At 33.2% G+C, this 22,440-nt stretch overlaps 1 protein-coding gene across 17 annotated transcripts in view; it reads left to right on the top strand.

Annotated features, from left to right (window-relative positions):
* The window catches only part of KIF21A (kinesin family member 21A), a 147,857-nt gene that overhangs the window by 85,175 nt on the left and 40,242 nt on the right, over positions 1-22,440 (top strand). For 11 of the 17 annotated variants that reach the window (XM_049102264.1, XM_025455596.3, XM_025455593.3 and 8 more), the window contains exons 8-17: positions 2,312-2,507; positions 2,907-3,096; positions 3,437-3,500; positions 7,621-7,824; positions 13,604-13,642; positions 17,715-17,805; positions 18,212-18,329; positions 18,726-18,914; positions 19,393-19,592; positions 20,899-21,006. In XM_049102264.1, the coding sequence (XP_048958221.1) occupies positions 2,312-2,507; positions 2,907-3,096; positions 3,437-3,500; positions 7,621-7,824; positions 13,604-13,642; positions 17,715-17,805; positions 18,212-18,329; positions 18,726-18,914; positions 19,393-19,592; positions 20,899-21,006 (1,399 nt within the window). The remainder of the gene's footprint in view (positions 1-2,311; positions 2,508-2,906; positions 3,097-3,436; positions 3,501-7,620; positions 7,825-13,603; positions 13,643-17,714; positions 17,806-18,211; positions 18,330-18,725; positions 18,915-19,392; positions 19,593-20,898; positions 21,007-22,440) is intronic. The other 6 variants (XM_049102268.1, XM_049102261.1, XM_049102270.1 and 3 more) reach the window with 1 other exon arrangement.

Genomic DNA, 22,440 nt, shown 5'->3' on the forward strand with positions numbered 1-22,440 from the left:
TACTGTTGATGGCATCTGGGTGGCTCAGTCGGTTAAGCATCTTTTGGTTAAGCTTTCTGGTCAGGTCACTATCCCAGCTGGGATCAAGCCCCATATTTGGCTTCCTGCTCAGTGGGGAGCCTGCTTCTCCCTCTCCCTCTGCCTGCTGCTCCCCCTGCTTGTGCTCTTTCTCTTTCTATGTGTGAAATAAGTAAGTAAAATCTTTTAAAACAAGTAACTATTGTTAACATTGTGATGTATTTCCTCCTAACATATGATATAACATGATAATTAATATTTAAGATACATAACATAATGGCCTATTTAAGTGTTCCAGTTTCCTTTAAAACAGAATTGTGGTTTTATATAAACTTTAAAAATAAACAGCTAATATTTCCTTTGGATTTTTCATAAATACAACCATTTTTGAAATTTGTATCTTTGGGATTTTATTTAATATGTGATCTTTTCCCTATACAATAGATCTTAGCTCCTCTCATTACTGACTTTTACCATTCTCCTTAAGCACTTGATCCCAGTGCTTCTCAAAATAGTTGTGAAGGGTGAGTTCTACCCCACTCCCTAATTTGTGGTGAGATAATATGGTGCATGACTGCACTCAGCTTGCCTGTTTGTGACTTACCATCTAAGTTTGAAAACACTTGAACTGCTCTATACGCCATTCAGTGAGATGAGGTCATTGATTATAGCAAGTTCAAATGTTGTAAGTCTAAAATGCTTACTCTCAATTTCTGAATTTATTGTGAATGTGTAACAAATAATTATCAGACTGGCACTAACCTGGGGACCACACTTTGAGTAGTCCTGTTCTTTAATCAGTGTTCATAACCTTTACTCTCACTTGATTACCTTATTTTCTTCATTAAAAGAGGGAGCTAGAGATGCATGATTTTTTTTTTTAAGATTTTATTTATTTATTTGAGAGAAGACAGCACAAGGAGGAACAGGGGCAGAGGCAGAGGGCCAAGAGACTCCCCAAGGCAGGGCTTGATCCCAGGACCTTGACTGAGATCATGACCTGAGATGAAGTACTGACTGAACCGCCCAGGCTCCTCTGCATGAATTATTTTAACTTTCTGATCTCTAATAAGTAAATATTATGTATATGTGACACACATCACATTTACTAATGACTTGCTAGATTCCAGTATTATGTTACACAAAGTATACTGACAAATAAAACTTGATCTTTATCCTCTAGGAGTTAAGAGTTTAAGAGTTGAGATTTATCAAATTTCAATATAATAATGATGATGATAAAAATCAACAAAAAAGAGATACACAAAGGATATGAGGAAAAGAAAGAGTAGGCAAACTGATGGTTGAATTCTTGACTAGATGATACCTGTGTTGTATCTTGAATAATAATAAGACTAAATACAGATGAACAAGCATTGCTAAGGGAAAAAGATGGGTAGAATGGGACCCCTTTTTAAAAGTGTTACTATGAGTGCTCTGTTGAGATTACTGGGGGAATGTGGCAGAGGAAGCAGACTAGAAGGCTACAGATGAGAATTAATAGGAATGAATTTTCTACCAGGGTGGGTAAATTAGCTCTTCATTTGCAGTTCCTATACATTTTCCAGTCAGTGTTTAAGTGCTGATTACAATCTTCATGCCTGTTTCATTGACAGACAGAATAGCTGGGGCATACTAAGCATTTCACTATCCTGTTCTTTGGTTGGCAAAGCAATTCATCATGACCATAAAGTACTATTTTCCTTTTTTTTCTGTGTAATCTGGCCAAAAGCTCAGGAGCTTTGACCACTCCATCACAAATGAAGTTTTATATTGGAAAAACATGTGGATTTACTAAATATTCTTGTTCAGATGATACGATTTTGTGTAAATTTCTTTGCCAACATTAAAAAAAATCAGGATATGAATAATTAAGTAAAAAGAAAAAAATGTAAAATCCTGAAATATTAAGTAGGTAATGAAAGAAATGATTTTTGAATACAGTTTGTCATTATTATGGATTAAATTTTGGAATTATTTGTTTGCATTGCTTCAGAAAAATTTTGTAAAGAGGTGAGAAATATATGCACTTGTACTTTCTCAAAGTATTATGGGTAAAATAAGTGTAGTATAATTTCATTTTCTCCAATTTTACCTAAGTAAAAAGTCATTTCCCTTAAGATAGAGTTAAAGCATAGGGGACATTTAAATTTGCTTTTACTTTAAAATAATAGTATCAATCTTTTGGTATCTTGAAGATAAGATACTGTTCAAAAGGCAGGATATTAAAAATGCTTATTTCAGTGTTTTACTTCTTTTTTCTGTAAAACTAATTATTCTTTTTAACTTTCAGCCAAACAATCATGATAGCATGTGTTAGCCCTTCAGACAGAGATTTTATGGAAACCTTAAATACCCTGAAATATGCCAATCGAGCTAGAAATATCAAGAACAAAGTGATGGTCAATCAGGACAGAGCTAGTCAGCAAATCAATGCACTTCGTAGTGAGATCACACGGCTTCAGATGGAGCTCATGGAATATAAAACAGTGAGTGAATGGGTTTGACTTTGCATTTTGTGGTACATCTTGTGAAGACAGTGATGCCTTTTTGTGATGGCTTATCCATACATGTCTCCAGAGTCTCTTGTCTGTCAAACTAATGGCTTCCTTCTTTTGGAAACAGAATTCTCTAGTTTTCCTTGTGAATAACCTTTAATATTGTTCAGTCTATCAACCCAACCAACATCTTGTTTCAAAAGCTTCCTTAGTCACTTTCTTTAGTGACAAGTGCACCACAGAGGGATATAGTAGAGGGGAAAAAAGATCTCATTTGCCTCGAGGCTACTAAAACCAAAGGGCTCTTTGTTGTAGATGTGTAGTATTTTTAGATAAAATTCTTGTATATTTAGACTCCTCAACAAACAGGGAAATATTTTCCTTTTCTAGGGTAAAAGAATAATCGACGAGGAGGGTGTGGAAAGTATCAATGACATGTTTCATGAGAATGCTATGCTACAGACTGAAAATAATAATCTACGTGTAAGAATTAAAGCCATGCAAGAGACAGTTGATGCATTGAGGGCCAGAATCACGCAGCTTGTTAGTGATCAGGCCAACCAGGTTCTTGCCAGAGCAGGTATGTATGTTAGGTGGGATGAGTGAGTGATTAACTCCTGGAAAGCAGGGAACATTCTTTGTGTACATTAATTACCTGGAATATTTACAGTAGAAATACCAATCTGTGTACATACAGTCTGTGATTTTAAGTTAAATACTTAAATGTGTAAATAATGCATTCTTGAAGAAACAAAATGTGCCCTTTGTTTTAGTAATATTATTGTCTGTGTATGTAATTAAGAGTAGGAAATCTGTATGAATTGTGTTTTAAAGCATTATTGTTTTATTTCCGTAACTTTTTTCACTGATTCTGTTTTGTGGAAATTTTAATTAAAAAATTCCTTATTTTTATCTTGCAGGTGAAGGGAATGAGGAGATCAGTAATATGATTCACAGTTATATCAAAGAAATCGAAGATCTCAGGTATAGTTCATGTTTTTTAATATGTAATGTAAGTGTTTTGGGTTTTGTAGTATAGTAATATTGCTATTTGTTGAGTCTATTATTTAGTAAAACTGTTCATGATATTTCAGTCCTTTGGTGAGGTTAACTTTAGAGGAATAGGGATTTGCCTTTCTCATAATTTCACATTCCAAACTGTTTTTCTCTCTTCTCTTCCCATATTATCTTCCTATATTTTCCTCCTACTCTAGTTACTGTACCTCTATTGGGAGCTTACCTAACCTGATGTACAGGACTGGCATAACCGATATCTATGAGGTTACTTTTGGGCCTTCTCTTCCTGTGCCTCTTTCTTCACCATTTGGGAGTGGTCAACAGTCTCCTCCTCCTAGGCTGCTACTCTTTATCTCTTTTATTTCTTTGGCACTGGTCAATTTTTAAGGCTAATTTTAAGTTTCTTGTACTTTATTTCTTCTCTTCTAGGGCCATGTCTAAGCCTGATCTTGCTGTAAAACAAATGGCTTAACTAGTGTCATTATTTCCTACAAAACAATCATTTCATTTATAGTAGCTAAACACAACATTTAATATTTTCTTTTTCAAGTTCTTGATATAAGACCATTCTTTAAGCCATTTGGAAAACAGAGATGACTCTTAGACCCTGAGTTCAATCTGTGATCGAATCTTTCTTGGTATAAAAGTTAATGGCTTGTTCTACTTGTTCAGAATTTCTTTGATGTTTTTTTTTTTAAGATTTTATTTATTTATTCATGAGAGAGAGAGAGAGAGAGAAGCAGAAATATAGGCAGAGGGAGAAGCAGGCTCCATGCAGGGAAGCCCAATGTGAGACTCGATCCAGGTCTCCAGGATCAGGTCCTGGGCTGAAGGCAGCGCTAAACCACTGAGCCACCCCGGCTGCCCCCCTTTGATGTTTTTTTAATTAGGTATCTCCCACTCCTGAGGGTAATCTCTTAGCATCCCAAGACTGTAATTTACAATAAAAAAAATAATGTACATATGGAATAAGCATAAATGAACTTTGAATTTAAATTGGATTACCTGGATTGAAATTAAATTTTCTATTTTTTAATAAGTGTGTGACCTTGGACAAGTTCCCTAACATCTCTGAGCTTTAGTTTGTTTATCTGTAAGAATGAGGTAATACCTGCTAGTCTCAAGGAGTTATTATGGAGCTCAAAAGGAAGAACAAGATGTCACAACCTAACGTGGTATTATTTAGGTCCAAGTTCTCATATCATTTTTGTCTCTGCTAAATCCTACTCCAATCCATACTTCTATCAGAACTTACATCTTCAGAAGGCATTTATTCATAGCCCCTTTAATATAATGCACATTTATGGTGATGCATTGCCACTTAGAAATGTTTATACTTTAAGTTTTATTCTAGTTGTAATAGCACTAGTTTCCTTTTATTTTTTATTTTTTTAAAATATTTTATTTATTTATTCATGAGAGACACAGAGGGAGAGAGTCAGAGACACAGGCAGCAGGAGAAGCAGGCTCCAGGGAGCCTGATGTGGGTCTCTATCCCGAGTCTCCAGGATCAGGCCCTGGGCTGAAGGTGGCGCTAAACCTCTGAGCCACCCGGGCTGCCCACTAGTTTCCTTTTAATAAATTTACATGCCCCATCATTTTTTGAGCAATAGTAATGGACACTATATAATTAATTAATTCTTGTTTTTTTTGAGCAGTAGTTAAAATTTTTGTAGACATTTTTGAAAAGATAGGAAAGTATAAAAATTAAAGTCATTCATACTGTTACCATTACTAGAACTGATGTTAACATTTGGGTATATCTCTTCAATGCTTTTTGAATGCATACTTTAGCAAAATTGACATAAGGGTATATCTGTAGCTTCACTATCTTTGAAATGTGACAAGATATGAGCACTTTTTGATATGAGCATTTAAAAATGTTATTAAATATTTTTCTGACATGATTTTTAAACCATTCCATGTGGTACTATCTTGTGGTTGTAATTGGCTTATTTAACTGATTGCCTACTTCTTGATAATTATATCATTTCCAGTTTTTTGATAAGAATAGTTATTATTCATTAAATACATTATCAATCTGGTGAATTTTAAACTCATTATATCATTGATCCTCAAAACAATTGTAGGGAAATGTCTATTTTCATCTGATTTTCCTGAGGAAAGAGTAGAGGCTTTAAGGCTAATTGCCCAAGATCAAGTGAGTGACAGAGCTTAGATGTAAGCCCTCAGTCTGCTCTTTCCTAAGGAAGTTTGTATACTTCCCCTCATGACTCACTGCTTGGTCTCCTATTAAATGAAATGCAGGCAGCAGGGCTGGTTGGTGAGTGGGAAGAGAAAGAGAGAGTTGTTAGGAAAAAAACCCAAAAAGCATCTTAGGCTAATGTATCTCAGGCTTTATGGAGTTGATCCCTAAAGGCACCAGCATTGAAAAAGCATTGTATATACCCCTATGAAATAAAAGCTTAAATCAGGTAATGAAAAAGAACTTGTCTGATTATTATATAAAGGAACCAATACAAAACAGGTCATTATTAATAGCTAACTTATTATATTTTTGTTTAGTCTTAACATTCATTATTATGTACCCAGGCTATATTGAAAATACAGAAAAATGTGAATTTTGACTTTGAGTTTTTATAGTTAAGTTGTGTTCTTATACTTAGTTTATGCTCTTGATTAGCAAAATGACAGCGTTATATTCAGAGTTTGCTTTCTTATTTTTTATTTTTAAATATTTTATTTATTCATTAGAGACACACAGAGAAAGGCAGAGACGTAGGCAGAGGGAAAAGCAGGTTCCCTGTAGGGAGCCTGATGTGGGATTCATTCCCAGAACTCTGGGATCACTCCCTGAGCTAAAGGCAGACACTCAACTGTTGAGCCACTCAGGCATCCCTATTTTTATTTTTTAAAAGAATTTATTTATTTGAAAGAGAGAGAGTGAGTGAGAGAGCACAAGCAGGGGGAGAGGCAGAGTGAGAGGAAGAAGCAGGCTCTCTACTCAGGGCTCCATCCGAGGACCCCAGGATCATGACCTGAGCAGAAGGCAGACCTTAACTGACTGAGCCACGCAGGCACCCCCAGAATTTTCTTTAAAATGATTTTGAAATTGGGGCACCTGCGTTGGCTTAGTGCTTGAGTGCCCTGTCTCAATCACCCTTCTGCCAAATTGACCTTGGAAATCTAGTTTATTGAAGTAGATAATTGTGTTCTTGATGGTTTAAATCAAGTAGAAATAGAAGACTAGCCTAGTGGACTCTGAATCCCTTTTTGTTTCAAGAGTTCCCTCTTTTAGAATCTTGTCATTCCATGTTTTTTGCATATTACTGACAGTGCATACATTATTCTCCTGTCATTATTAGGGCTGCTTGAGCAAACAAAAGAATATTTTCAATTATCAAACTCAGGTTTCCTTGGAGATACCATCTTTTCCCACGCCATGTTTAGGAGCCAGATGTCTTTCAGCCAGCTAGGGGCAAGTTTGACTATTCCTTACAAAGATTTGGAAATGCTATTATATCATGATGAATGGAGAACTGAAAGAAAGGGGACCATGGTGCTTGTAGATTTTAAATTTAAATGATGGGTTTACAAAGCAAGATCACTAGTGCCTACTGGCCAGAATGCAACTAATCTAATTACCATTGGTATTTTTGAGCACTAAAAATGTGATTTCAAATTTACAATTATTTAATCAGGGAATTAAAAAAAATCCTAAACGTTAATGTTTGTGAGCACGTTTATTTAAAAAACAACCACCATACTTTGTAGCAGCATTGGAATACATTTTGAATGACTTTTTAGCATACGACACAATATATTTAAAATGTTCCCTATTTATTCCTAGAGTAGTCAGATTTGTAGAGAGAGAAAGTATAATGGTGGTTGCTAGGGGATGGGAGGAGAGGGAAATGAGGAGTTAATGTTTAATGGGTACAGAGTTTCAGCTGGAGAAGATAAGAAAATTCTGGAGATGGAAGGTGGCCAAGATCCACAACAGTGTGGATGTACTTTGTGCTGCAGAGCTATACATTTAAAAATGCCTAGGGTGGTACATTGTATGCTATGAATTTTTTACTACAATAAAAAATGTTTCCTGTTTAAATATATTTTTATTCATTAGGGCGAAATTATTAGAAAGTGAAGCAGTGAATGAGAACCTTCGAAAAAACTTGACAAGAGCCACAGCAAGATCACCATATTTCAGTGGATCGTCAGCTTTCTCTCCTACTATACTATCCTCAGACAAAGAGACCATTGAAATTATAGATCTAGCTAAGAAAGATTTAGAGAAGCTGAAAAGGAAAGAAAAGAAGAAGAAAAAAAGGTAGTGTTATAAAATCACTATATGAATCCCTGTTTTTCTTACTTTTCAGTATATCCTAATTTGCAGTTACAGTGAGTATACATAGTCTCAGAGTATATTAATAAGAGAAATGTCATTTGAATTAGCTGAAAGTTATGATGATATACTTTTCATGGTTTACCTATACTTGTATGTAAGAAAAATGAGTTTAATTATAATAATATAGTAGTAGATTTAATTTTAGACTATGACAAGGTGAAATTACTTTTAGAAATTATTTTATTGTTTTTCAAATAGCTGCTTTTGCATTCCATTCATCTTTTCTGCAAAGCTTGCTCTACCATTACAACTCACTGTTTTCATTTCTTTCCCATTTTCTAATGCAATTAAGTAGTCTCATGGATATAATCTGATTCCTGTCTAGATTAGTTTAACTAAAGGCTAAACGAATCCATCAGACTGTCATTTAATATCATTTGGTCTCTTCAGTATTTTCTGCAGGGCTCCTAATTTGATTATGTCAAAGTTATTTATGTTATGTTAGGCCTTTTGAATCAACAAGGAGTTACTCAGCTTTTCACCATTGTTCTAGGCTTTCTTTTCTTTGCATCCTGATGATATCTTTCTCTGAAATCAACTGGGTGCAAAGAAGAGGAAAATTAAAATTTGACCACTTGTAAGGTATGAGTGGTTAAATATTCACAAATTCTTTACATGTCTACATGTTGATTCTGTGGTGCAGTCATATTACTTACTAAATATATTTTGAACATGCCAGTCAAATTCACTTTAAGCATTTTTGGCTAGATATTCAAAAGGGGCACAGCTATCAAATAGTTTGTTACAAGAGACTTGCTTTGTAGAATTATTTTTGACATTTAGTCTACCTGCTGCTTTGCTCAGTTTATTTAGAAATTTATTTAGGCAACCAGGCGTTTCTTCCTTGAACAATCCAGTTGACTAAAGTAATTGGAGGTTTAAAATTTTTAAGTTAATTCTGCTGTGTGTCCTTGAATTAAAAAGGAATAATCAGAATAATTAAAACAGGGAGTTACACATTTATGGTTAGGAGGCATTGCAACTGAAATTGTATTCTTAAGATACTAATGTCTTAATAGGTGTTTTTCATGGATGACCGATTATGGCAGCAGTAAGATATATAATGATTAGCTTTTATGCAGGGTAGTTAAAACTAAAAGAATGATCACAGAATTCTATGTGACCCAACATACTGCTTGAATGAAAATGAGACTTTCGCACAAGACTATTTTTGTAAAATTCGGTTCTGTATTTGGTCAAAATATCAAATAGTATGACTTGTTTTTAAAGATCTTGGTTTTGTTCATGAACACTAAGCATAAGAAAGGATATATTTCTCAAGGTCATGAACTGAATCTGCTGTTTAGTTTTGAGTTAAATTTAGAGATATTACCATAATCACTCATTTGGTATGAATAATGAAAAATAGAGATCCCAGTAGAAACCTAGGTTGTTTTGCACATTTTTTTTAAGATTTTATTTATTTATTCATGAGTGGCACAGAGAGAGAGAGAGAGAGAGAGAGAGAGAGGCAGAGACACAGGTAGAGGGAGAAGCAAGCTCCATGCAGGGAGCCTGACGTGGGACTCGATCCCAGGTCTCCAGGATCAGGCCCTGGACTGAGGCAGGTGCTAAACTGCTGAGCCACCCAGGCTGCCCTGTTTTGGACATTTTTATAGTGATCATAGGTACCCTAAACTAATACCTCTGATGAAGATTATTTTTGTGACAATACAGGGAGGTAAGCATTTTGATTGGTAAATAGTACTAAAGGAAAAATATTTTATTATTAAGATTTGTCCTTGGTGCTTTTAAGATAAAAAAAATTAAATAGCTGTTTTTTCTTTCTTTTTTTTTTAAGATTTTATTTATTCATGAGACACACACACACACACACACACACACACACAGAGGCAGAGACACAGGCAGAGAGAGAAGCGGGCTCCATGCAAGGAGCTTGATGTAGGACTCAATTCTGGGACTCCAGGATCACGCCTTGGGCCAAAGAAAGGTGCTAAACTGCTGAGCCACCCAGGCATCCCAATGGCTGTTATTTCAAAGTGAAAAATGGACTATTTCAGTGATTATGATAGATAGAATAATTGTTATGATAAAAATAATAGCAGATGTTAATAAGAAGATCTTACCAAACAACTGTATTTCCACATAAGAACCTGAGTGAAAAAATAAGTAATTTTTTAAACAAAAAGTGATATGAAATAAAAAAAAAATGGTGAGGAAAAAAACCAAACTAGATGAGATAAATTTACAGTTATTACCTTATTCATCTTGAAAAAAGTAAATGATAACTTAAAATAAAAAAATTAATACTTCCTAAAAATGAATAATCATATGTAATACTTTAAAAAATGCTTCATAAAGCATGTTCACATACATGCCATATTATGTCCTTGTAGAACTGAAATCTATATAATGTGAACCTAGAAAAAAATTTTCTTGTGTACCATAAACTGCCTGAAAGCCTTATGAGTTTATATTAGTCCATGTATAAATTATAGAATTTAATACAATTTTTCTTAACACAGTCTATTCAAACCTTGTTGTGGATTTAAACACAAATACTAATACTGTTTTATTCAGCTTGATTAAAGCATTTCATTATTAGCTTTTTACTGTAGATACTTATAACTTTTAGGCTATATATAATGTAAATTCCTATTTTAAAAATGTAGGTAAACTGTCATTTTAGCTAAAGGGTTTACTACAGTTGAAACAAATAATAAACACAGAGTTCTAGAAATATTTAGAAGGCTTGCAGTTTGTTTCATCTTCCATAGGAACTCTTTGGAGGCTGTAGCTCCTGTTTAGTATATGGATTCTGGTTGAGTTCTTTTATATCCCTCATATTTATTTATTTTATTCATCAGAGAGGGCATGGTAAAATTGAGATACTCCTTCAACCTTATACACAGTAAGTTCATTTAAAAATTCTTTGGAAAAAATTTTCTTTGGAATTTAGGACTGATTTTTCTCTAGAAAATGTTATAAATGCATATTGTCCAGCTTTCTCAACTGACTTTATATAAAATGATTTTTACCCATCTTGTAGTATGGTAAGAGCAATTCAGAAGGGAAAGGGGGAAAGGGGGAAACTTTCTTTTCTTTCATGGATTTACAACCTTTGGGGAAAAAGTGTGAGTGTCTGCCTTAGCCATCCTTTTTATTCCATCTTCTGACCACCTGTGTCCTTATGCTGCCTGTCTTGGTCCATTCCTCCTTTTGTGGTCAGTTCTCATGTAATTCTACTCTACTCCAAAGTATTCCTGATTTCAAAAATTATCTACTTTCTTCTCTCTTCTCCTGAAATTCAAATTGGGGGGCAAAACTATCTGTGGCTAACGAAATCCACTCTCTATATATATCCACGTTATAACTTATAACCAATAAGCCTTTCTAAGGATGTTTGTAATTTTTAAAGAGGAAGTGTTAATTCAAATACTGAGATTTTGGATAGCAACCTCATGAAGAAAAAAAAAAAAACTATGTTATGTAACGAAGATTTTTACCTTCTTGTAGCTGAGAGTTGCTAAGATCTATCTGGGGCTTTAGTTTTGGGTTCAGATTTCCTAAGCTGTCCTTATTCTCATAGCTGCTTTCTTTCCTCCCCACTAAAGCCACAAATTGTTTAGGAGCTCCACTTCTTTTAACTTACTTTGTTTTGTATTTGTTAATTTTTGGTTGTAGTGGCCACAAGACCTCTGACAAAGTAATTGTTGGTAGGAAGAGTAGCAACCAGGTCATTTTTATGTCAGAAACTGCTTTTATGTTCAAGGAAGGCATCATAAGTCCTGTTTTACATGGAAATTTCACCTTTTTCTGCGTCAAAGTCTTTATCAAAGCTACAAAAATTAGCTAATATGTGATAGGTTTAAGATTTATTTTCTGTTGAGCTGTAAAATCATCCATAGTTGTAGATAAGAAAATGAGAGAGTGTAACAAAGTAAAGTGAAAAAATTGAAGAGACTATTACCTCTTTTTCAGTAACAAAAATGTTAAAATTGTTGACAAGATTTTGTCATTCTCTCTCTCTCCTCTTTATAGGAGAAACATTCTTTCTCCATGTAATGGAACTAAATGGAATAAAAACTCAACTTTAAATTATGGAGAAGTATCAGATTATTAGTTTATTTTTCTGCCCCCCCACTGTCTTTTTAAACTACTTGTTGCCATGTTGTTTTAAAGGAATAATTGAGAAGGCATCTAATGTTTATCTACTTATTAGCTCATATCATTCATACATTTTAATAGAGCTCTCTTGTATAAGATAAATAAAAATTCCGCATATTGGGCATAGAAAATTTGGGCTCTTTGCCAGGAAGGAACCATATCCTTTGAGCCACTGTGGCTCATTTTCATTAGTATAAGACTAGATTAGGCGTTGATCCCCATGTTTTTGGATATCTAGCTTTAAATGACTTAAATTATATATATAAAAAAAACTTTACTAATTCATCAGACTGCATTATAGTTGTGTTTAGTGGTATCAGGTTGAATCTTTGGAACCCCTAGATTTCTTAGGTGATGGCTTTATTCTCCTTTTCCTAGCCATTATATGGGACCTTTTGATCCCTGGTGAATATCACTCTGGAATTTTTTCCCAGAAAGATTGCTAGTCTCTTCTTATAATAGCAGTTGATTATGAAAATTAACCACAGGCCAACAAGTAAAAATCACATGCAAGCACATGAAAAGAACTGGCTTGAAATAATTTATACATAAGACTCAATCTCTTCATTTAAAAATATTGATGATTCTGAAAAATATTTTTGGAATTCTGGTTGGAAGTATGCTATATCAAGGTTGCTATATTCTTCATCAGAGCCTAGCACATCTATCTTTTTGTTTATATGACAAATATTGGTATTCAGGTACATTCCATTGAGTAAAGATCCCCAATTCTGTGTGTTGAATATTGTTTAAATTATATCTCAAAATCTTTAAGCACGTATTTTTAGTTTTTCTTTTATTTTTCTGATTGAAACAATCTTACTAATGGAAGGTACTACATTTCCCATTTTATTGCCACTTTTGCCTTAATCCTTTTAATAGTTTCTAATTATTAGTACAGTGATATTATGAGATTTTATTTTCAATTAATAAAATTACAGTTTTTCACTGATATCATAACAACCATACTCATTTGACTGTAATACCATTTCATGTATAATTTTGAAATAGATTTTTTTTAGATTTAGTGATGTTCACATGTAGTATATTAAAAATAGAAAACAAGTTTTAAAAGTAGTATTCTAGTATGTAGTATTAATGGTTATTATTTTCATATTATAGTATAAAGGCATTACTTTTTGAAGTTCTTTAAATGATGCCATATAAAGGTCATTTGGGGAAGGCTTAAAAGGAAGAGGATATCATTGAAAGGCTTTTTTTGGGGAAGCTAAGAAAATGGATCCATTGCAGATTTTAAAAAGCAGTGGTATCCACACACTCTTACTACTGATCAAGTTATATAAACTGAGACTCTACATTTTACTGCTAAATAATTTCAACTGATAGTCTAATACTCTTCTTAGATATAATACTGCTTGTTTTTCTACTTTTTATTCATACAAAATGTATTGCCTTTTTACTGTGTATTGTCCTTTGATGATATCTTTTAAAATTTATTTTAAAGTCTTCAAGCTCATGTATCATTTTTACCTTCTTATCACTTTCGCTTTTTACTGTCTGGTTTGTCCTTCATTGGCTTGGCCTTCCAATACTGTGCCTCGTGATTTTGAAGGCTACAGAAACTTGAGGAAAGCAATCGAGAAGAAAGAAGGTTGGAATATTTCCCAGGTTTTTATTAAAATGTCATTTAAATAGTTGCCATTCACAAGGAAATGTGTTATAGAATTATAGATTGTTTCAGACTAGATTAGCTTGGTGCTCCTAAAATTAATGGTGATATTATAAAATTACAAATACACCAAATATATTTCTAGAAACTATTTTTTTCAGAATAAAACCCTCACTAGTTACGTGGATCAAAATTCAGGCAATTTCATGTGATTTCAGATAAACTATCACAATTATGATGATGACTTACCTTTTTGAGGCTAAACATGACCAAAAACCCACCATTGGCTTTCAGAATATATCTTTCAAAAATTTGTGAGCAGACTGAGAATTTTTAATTGGGTAGGAATTGAGACTTTGTTGCAGCCCATGCTAAGTCATAGATGGGTTTTCCCCCTTCCTTATTTGGTGTAATATTTGTAATAATATATTATAATATTATATTATATTTGTATACAAATATTTGTTATAGTTTTACAAAACAACATTAAATGACAACAAAGCAACAGGAACTGTGGTCTTATTACAGATAAGATTTACAAGGCATTTTTAAGGTTGAATTAGAAAAATAAGTGTTGCTTTTAAACTGTATTTGAAGTGAGCATCAGAAACAGGATATTTTCTTTTTTTCACTTGAAATTTAAGCAAAATTTAGAAGCACATATCTGTACTCTCTATATAATAATTTGCATTTTAGTCACTCAGAATTATAGTTATTTACACCAGGATCAATTAATATTTTACTTCATATCAGAACTTCTCTTCATATTTTTTCTAAATAAACCTCCAGAATATATAATCAAAATGATTAAGAAACAATATTTAAATATTTTAGAAGCACCGCTCTAGAAATTTCATCTCTTACTTAAAATAAGCCATTTGAGACCTTTTACTATGCAATAGTAGTTACAGCAATATCTTATTTCAAATACGAAAGTTTAAAAATAATATTTTCTTAAAATTATTTAATAATTTATATTCCACATATCATACGATATTCTACAGTATCAATAATTTTATTCTATAATTCTATAACTTATTTAAAGTATTTTATAATGAGAATGTAATTCTAATTGTCTATAAGTTGCACTAGAATTCACCTAATTAGTGTATACTTAGGACATTATATTTATCATTAGAATTAAATTATGGCATTAAAAATGTGAGATTTCTTCTATTTCAGAAGGTCAAAATAAAATGCATAGTTAAAGTAGCATATGGAAACACCTTCCACCTTAAAATTTTCAAGTCTTTTAAGTGTCTTTAGTGTGTAAAATTTTCCAGTTTTTTATATCATCCCTTAAGGAATAGCAAAAGCAGAGCAGTTTCGTGTTCTAGGATGAGGCATTTCAAACTAGAATATATATATATACACACACAAATCACCTGAGTAGTTTAGTAAAATGAAGATTCGGATTCAATAAAACTGAAGTGGAACTGAGATTTTGCTTATCTAACTAGCTTCTGGGTGATGTTGATGCTTCCTGGTCTATGGACTGCACTTTCAGCATAAGATTCTAGAATACTGGCCTAGAGTCAAGACACTTGGTTTTAGCCCCTTGAGTGGATTGACTTCCCTGGCCAGAGTTTCTTTTTTAGTTTGTCAATAAAAATGTTGACATTGGTTGTCAGATGTCAAAGGGGTTAAGCCCCATGATCACTGGTGTTCCTTCCAACTGCAAAATTCTGAATCTCTGTAACCTGCAAACTTAAATATCTTTCATTGTTGCTTAGTTATTTTAGATATCAATTTGTCTCACTTTATTGAGGAAAACTTGAATTAAGGTACAATAATTATAAAGTGTCAACTTGTATTTTAAAAGTTTAAGTCTTATGTGATTTATAAAGGTAAATTAATAACGTAAAGTTACAACTGCTGATCTTTCTGCCATCAGAATTGACGTGAACAGCTTATATATGAGTTAACTCTATATATAAATGATATATATAAACATTTGCTGGATACAGGTGACGTGGAGAAGGTAGGAGGGTTAGAATAAAGTGGTTATTTAGCTGTAAACCAGAGTAAAAAAGAATTTGGATGGAGCTTAAATAATGATACAACCAACAATAACAAATTTGTGTGCTGCAACAATTTACAGGTGAGGAAGGAAGACTGTGTAGGAGAGAGACTGGGGAATGCTGATGGGAAATATCTTTCCAAACAGATTCACCATCCTAGCCTTAACCTTAGTCCTAAACCTCAAGTATATCTGAGTACATGGTACTGTACTTTGAATGGGATGATGGGTGAAGGGGAGTTTCCAGAGTTTTGGTTGGAACTGTATGATGGAAAATCAATAGCCCTAGTATAATACAAGTGATTTAAGAGAAGCATCAGTATAATCAACATTTTTCTCTAACAGAATGATTTAACAGTGTTCATGGAACCCTGTTATAATTTACTTGGTTTTTTTCCAGTTAAGATTGTTTTATTGATATTGCTACTGGTTGTTCCTTCTCACTCTAGAGACATGCTGTATTCCATGCATCTTTATGCATCTTTCAGCCTATACCATTAGACTCCAACATAATTAGTGCATAAGACACATAGAGGTGACAAACAGGTGCTCATGCACAGTCATAGAGATTGATATATTTAATAAACACTTACTGCACCTTTATTATGTACATCCCCTGGGTACTGGGGACATAATGCTGAGTCAAACGATCATGAACCCTGCCCTCAAAAGGCTTAGAGGTTACTAAGGAAGACAGAAATTAAAGAAATAATCATATAAATAAATCTAAATTAAGAACTCTGAAAAGTACTTAAAAGGAAAAGTGTTTTCCTTGTTCTGAGTACAAAAGCAACTGTGAGAATTGGAACTTAGGGTTACTATTTAATAATAAAAAGCTTAAATAAGATTAAATTTTTGGCTTTAGAAGCTAGAAACAAGTCCAGGTATTAGGACAGTTTTTAGTGTAGCAGAATATCTGAAAAAACTGATAAGTGTTATAAAGTTATTTTGATAAAGATTTTAAGCTCTTTCTAGGGGAATTTTATTTAGAGAATATTGCCTTTTCGAGTATTTTTTTTATTCTTGATGATTTCAAAATGTTACAGTAGCACAAGAAGAAATCTTTCACATATAGATTTATTTAAAGTTCACTTAATATTATTTAGCTTGATTAGATGTATGAGTCAAGTGAACAGATGTGCAACTTCTGTACATAATTAATCAAGGATGCTAAGACCTAAGAGTGTAGTGAATTAAATGTGAAAAACTTTGCTCACTGTAGTGTGCACTGTTTTTTTGTCAGAGCCACCAGGAGTTAATGAGTTTAGTTATAACCATTACCTGACATCAGTATGTAGTTAGAGCTGTTAGTACCAGATGACCAAGAGGAAGCTTCTGTTTGTATGGCCAGTCTTGTGGCAGATCCTGGAATTTCCTATTCAGTCAAAGGTGAGGCTAAGAACTTCAGATAGTTTTGAAGTGCAAAGATCCATTTCTCTGAGAACATTTTAAGAAGAGTCCTGTGCCATAGGTATAGCCTAGGACAAAAGCCTATGCTGTTAACCAGAGGAGACCTAACCACTCGAATGGATGCAGCCAGGGTAGACAAACTTACTACAAATAAATCTGTGAGCAGATTTATTCTGGATCTTTAAATTTACTCTTAAATGGATTAGGACATCAAGAAATATTTAGCTTCTGTTTCTTTATATTTAGATGGGAAAAGTCCTATGTTTAGATGAGAAAAGAAAAATAATTTGTTTTGATTTCCTTTTAATTTTAATCACCTATGTTCTAGTTAATTAGTTGTTACTGTGACTAGTTCTTAGCTGTCCCATCAGATCTCATGCCCTATGGTATAATCTATTCCTCAGTGTTTCTAGAAAATAAGCTTTTCTCCAGTGATTTAAATCACCATTGTTTGAATGGCAATTTCTGTTTTCCCCTGAAGCCTCAGACATAACTTTGCTCAGTCAAATGATAAACCTTCTAGTTTTCACAAACAATTGATGATTTTTAAAATCTGGGAGACAAAAGTGAACAATTTTCATCTCTATTTTAATATTGTACCCTTTTGTTCCTTTTTTTTTAAAGTGTGGCCAGTAAAGAGGATAATACAGACACTGACCAAGAGAAGAAAGAAGAAAAGGGTATTACAGAAAGAGAAAACAATGAATTAGAAGTGGTAAGTTGAAAGAATGAACTTGTATATTTCAGTGCCTGCATTTAGCTTGTTTATGGTAACTATACTATGTTGAAAAGAGAAATGGTTATCATGCATCCATTTTAAACTATTTACTTGAGGACTTCTTCAGAAACATGAGCTATAAAATACTGGCAACTCTCTATCTCGTCCAACAAGAAAGCATTGGTGGGGGGGTAGGGAGGAAGTAGAATATTAGGAGAGATAAAGTACTATTTTATTTAAGAAAAAGTTATATAATAACCCTAAAATTGTGGAATGGTTTTTGAACTGATGAAAAGTGAAATTTGTGTACTTCTGTATTTTATACTCTAGCAATCTCTCTTAATGAGGTAATCTGTTTGTTTTGCTCATATTGTACTATTAATAGTCACAAATCACATTTTAGGAAGAAAGTCAAGAAGTGAGTGATCATGAGGAAGAAGAGGAGGAGGAAGAGGAAGAAGAAGATGACATTGAAGGGGGTGAAAGCTCTGATGAATCAGATTCAGAATCAGATGAAAAAGGTACTTGCTATTTAGTACAAGGACAAAAATTCAATTGGGGGATTTATTTGAAATACGGCAGAAAACATTCTCTATTTCATTCTTGATGAAGGCAGCTTTTATAGCTGCTGACCTGTGCATCCCCTCCCAGCCTCATGTTTCTGCTCTTACTGGATGTAGTCATTGTGTGATTTCAATTCTTACTTAGCACAAATAGTATCTGTTGTCACTGATCAACAGTGACACCTCTTTATCTTGTTCACTTCTTTTTAGTTTTTGGTTTACCCAGGACATTTTCCTTATAGCTGCTAAGTGAATACCTGGATATAGATGATGGTTTTCATGATCTTACTTGAAAGCTAGAATTATGATATTGTGGCCTATTGCAGTATGTTTATTTTTTTCTTTTATAAATAGCCAATTATCAAGCAGACTTAGCAAACATTACCTGTGAAATTGCAATCAAGCAGAAGCTGATTGATGAACTAGAAAACAGCCAGAAAAGACTACAGACACTGAAAAAGCAGTATGAAGAGAAGCTAATGATGCTGCAACATAAAATTCGGGACACTCAGCTTGAGAGAGACCAGGTGCTCCAGAACTTAGGTAAGAATTACATTTAATTCTAATTAAAGTTCCAACTAAATTGCCAGAATGGATTTTTATCATTTCTGCCTTTAGGAAAAAGAAATTACATTAGAAGCCACATTAAATGTGAGTTTGTCTCATTATGTTAAATATTCCTTATTTTTTCATTCTGGGTACCTACCACTACCAAGCCTATTTAATCATTTCATCCAAAATTGTGGCTAATTTTGTTTTACTGTCTTGATTTATGCTGAGAACATTTTTTTTTTGGGGGGGGATCATTTTTTAAATTAAAGAAAAAACTTAAATAATTGTTGAACAAGCTGAGAGTAGATAATAAAAGAGAGTGTAATCAAGGAGAGAGTGATTCAGATACCCTGGCCTCCTGAGGTTTCTTTTGGGGAAGTAGTTTTTCTCTGAGCTCGTGAGTTGTAAATCTGTGAAATGAAGATCTGTATCTCACAGAAATAAATACAGATATCCTTTGATCATTTAGGTTCAGTGGAATCTTACTCAGAAGAAAAGGCAAAAAAAGTTAGGTCTGAATATGAAAAGAAACTCCAAGCCATGAATAAAGAACTGCAAAGACTTCAGACAGCTCAAAAAGAGCATGCAAGGTTGCTCAAAAACCAGTCTCAATATGAAAAGCAATTGAAGAAATTGCAACAGGATGTGATGGAAATGAAAAAAACAAAGGTATGGATTATATTTTGCATTAAAGTCTGATGTTGAGGATATTTGTGTCATTTGGGACAAATTAATGTAGTTCTTTCCATATTCAGTAAAAGTCAATTCCATAAAATGTTCTTTCCATATTCAATACGCATTCTTACAAATGATGTACTTCCTTTTGGCAATTAGAAATTGTTTCCTGTACTCATGCATTATCAAAGCCTTTCTTCAGAGTAGCTGAAAATTATGTGGTCAAAAACAGGGCCTCTTTGACTGATGGATATAGCTCTCCTCCTGAAACACATAAAATGTTTTGAACATGCAAGAAATTATTGATAGTTGTATAACGAATACTATATCCACTATCTATTTTAGGTATTAAAAATTATAGTGTACACAAAACCTCCTATATATCCCCTTCTGATCATATTCCCCTTTTCCCAAGAGGTAACAACTGTCTTGAATTTAGTGTTTATCATTCCCATGCATAGAAAGATACAAACTGTCTTCTCTTGACAAAAGAGAGCATATGAATCCTGATCTCTTCTGTGTTTTTGTTGTGGGATTAATTATCCTTTTTTTTTTCCTAAAGATTTTATTATTTATTCATGACAGACGGAGAGAGAGAGATAGAGAGAGAGGCAGAGACACAGGCAGACTAGGAGCAGGCTCCATGCAGGGAGCCTGACATGGGGACTCAATCCCAGGTCTCCAGGATCACACCCCAAGCTGAAGGTGGCGCTAAACCGCTGAGCTGCCCGGGATTAATATTAACATTTGGCATAGCAGTCAATGTTGTTTCCTTAAAATAGCAGATGTGAAAATGATTTAGGAAGTTTTAGATTACAATGTTGTATCTTTTACTGATGACAGCAATAGCTAAAATTATTAGGTGCTTACTATATGCCAGTCAATATTATAAGCACTCTACAGGTATTACTCAATAAAATTCTCGTAATAATCCAATGCCATAGAGCTGTTATATCTATTTTATATATGAGAAATGAAAACCTAGAGAGGTTAAGTAATTTATTCAAGGTCACACAGCTACTGGTAATAATTTAAATACCAAAAATTCATTCAAGTTCTAGAACAACTGAACACTGAGTATAAAAAGCATAGAACACTAAGCAGTTTGAGAGAAACATATTAGAAAAGTATAGAAATAGAAATGTATTAATCCCACAAAATAAGAACTGACCGTTTAAAATGTGCAGCAATACTCCATCATTTCTGTGTTAAATTCTAACTGCTTACTTCCATACATGTGATTAATTTAAGGGACGTTGTGATAGGAAAACTCCAATAGATGTATTACTTAATTTTTTAGGTTCGACTAATGAAACAAATGAAAGAAGAACAAGAAAAAGCCAGATTGACAGAGTCCAGGAGAAACAGAGAGATTGCTCAATTGAAAAAAGATCAACGTAAAAGAGATGTGAGTAGGACTTTACCTTTCAGTTATATACAAATATTTTACATTGAACAAGTTTGTTTAGTAAATGGAAGAAAATTTTCTCATAACTATTAAGTGTAGCTTAAGGACAATATGTGAACATTAATTTTAAATGTGGCATTTATTATAATATATGGATTATAGTAACTCAACAGACAAGCTTATGAAAAACACTATATATTATTATAAATTTTATGAGAGGCTTATTTCCTAGATGATGAGATGCTAGAAAATGACAAAGAATAATTGATTATCTCTAGGGAGATCAGGGAACTACTTACAGTATTGTAAGGTAGCTATTTTATTTTATTTATTTATTTATTTATTTATTTATTTATTTATTTATTTATTTATTTAATTTTTTATTTTTTTTAAGATAGCAATTTTAGAATGGTTCCAGACAGTTTCACCACTAAAGATTCTTAGCAATGTTCCTGGAATAATAACTCACTTTCACTAGAGAAGGCTTTACCAAGAGGTATAAAAGTTTTCATATTCTTTCACTTAAGAATTCTACTTCTTCCATGAACTCAGACTAAGAAAATAATGTAAAATCAGAAAAATTGTTTTGTGTTAAAATCTTTAAGGTTATTTGTAATAATGAAAAGTATAAAAACAACCAAGACAGTAAAGGGGAATGATTAAATAAATTATAGTCCATTTCATTTAATAGGTTTTTATTCATCCATCGAGGATTATTAGTATTTGGAAACTGCATAGTAAAATGAAAAATTACTGTGATTTAGCATTGTGTAAAGTAGCATTTTTAAAAATTTTATTTATTTAAGAGAGAGAGAGAGAGAGCATGAGTAAGGGGGTGGGGCAGAGGGAAAGGGAGAAGCAGACTCCCTGCTGAGCAGGGAGCCCTAGTTGGAGCTCCATCCCAGGACCCTGGCATCATGACCTGAGCCGAAGGCAGACGCTTAACTGACTGAGTCACCCAGGTACCCCATGAAGTAGCATTTCATACATGCACACTTGATTAAAATGAGGGAAAAAAATTTAAGAATATATACCAACATCCTAACCGTAATTGTGTTAGGGTTTTAGGTTATAGTCCATTTAATTTTTTCTTCTTTCCAAATTTTTGGCAGTATGGTTATTTCATTATGATCTTGTTTTTCCTCAGAAGAAGAGGCCAAAATAGTCTTTTCCCCATTGTTGATTAGGTTTTAGCCTCAGTTCTTTTTTCTTGCTCAACTTGCTCTAAATCCTCCTTGGAGAAAATGTGAGCAAACATCATATTTTAGAAAGTAGACATCTACTTTGGGAAGTAAAGAGAAAATTTAAGGAGATAGATGATAGTATAATGAGAAAAGTAGATATTTTCATGAGATGACTGCTGTATTAAGGCTATCTTTCTTTTTTTTTTCCTATTTACAAAAATTGGCATATATTCACAAACCATAAAATTCA

The sequence above is a fragment of the Canis lupus genome, chromosome 27, assembly GCF_003254725.2.
Source record: "Canis lupus dingo isolate Sandy chromosome 27, ASM325472v2, whole genome shotgun sequence".
NCBI lineage: Eukaryota > Metazoa > Chordata > Mammalia > Carnivora > Canidae > Canis > Canis lupus.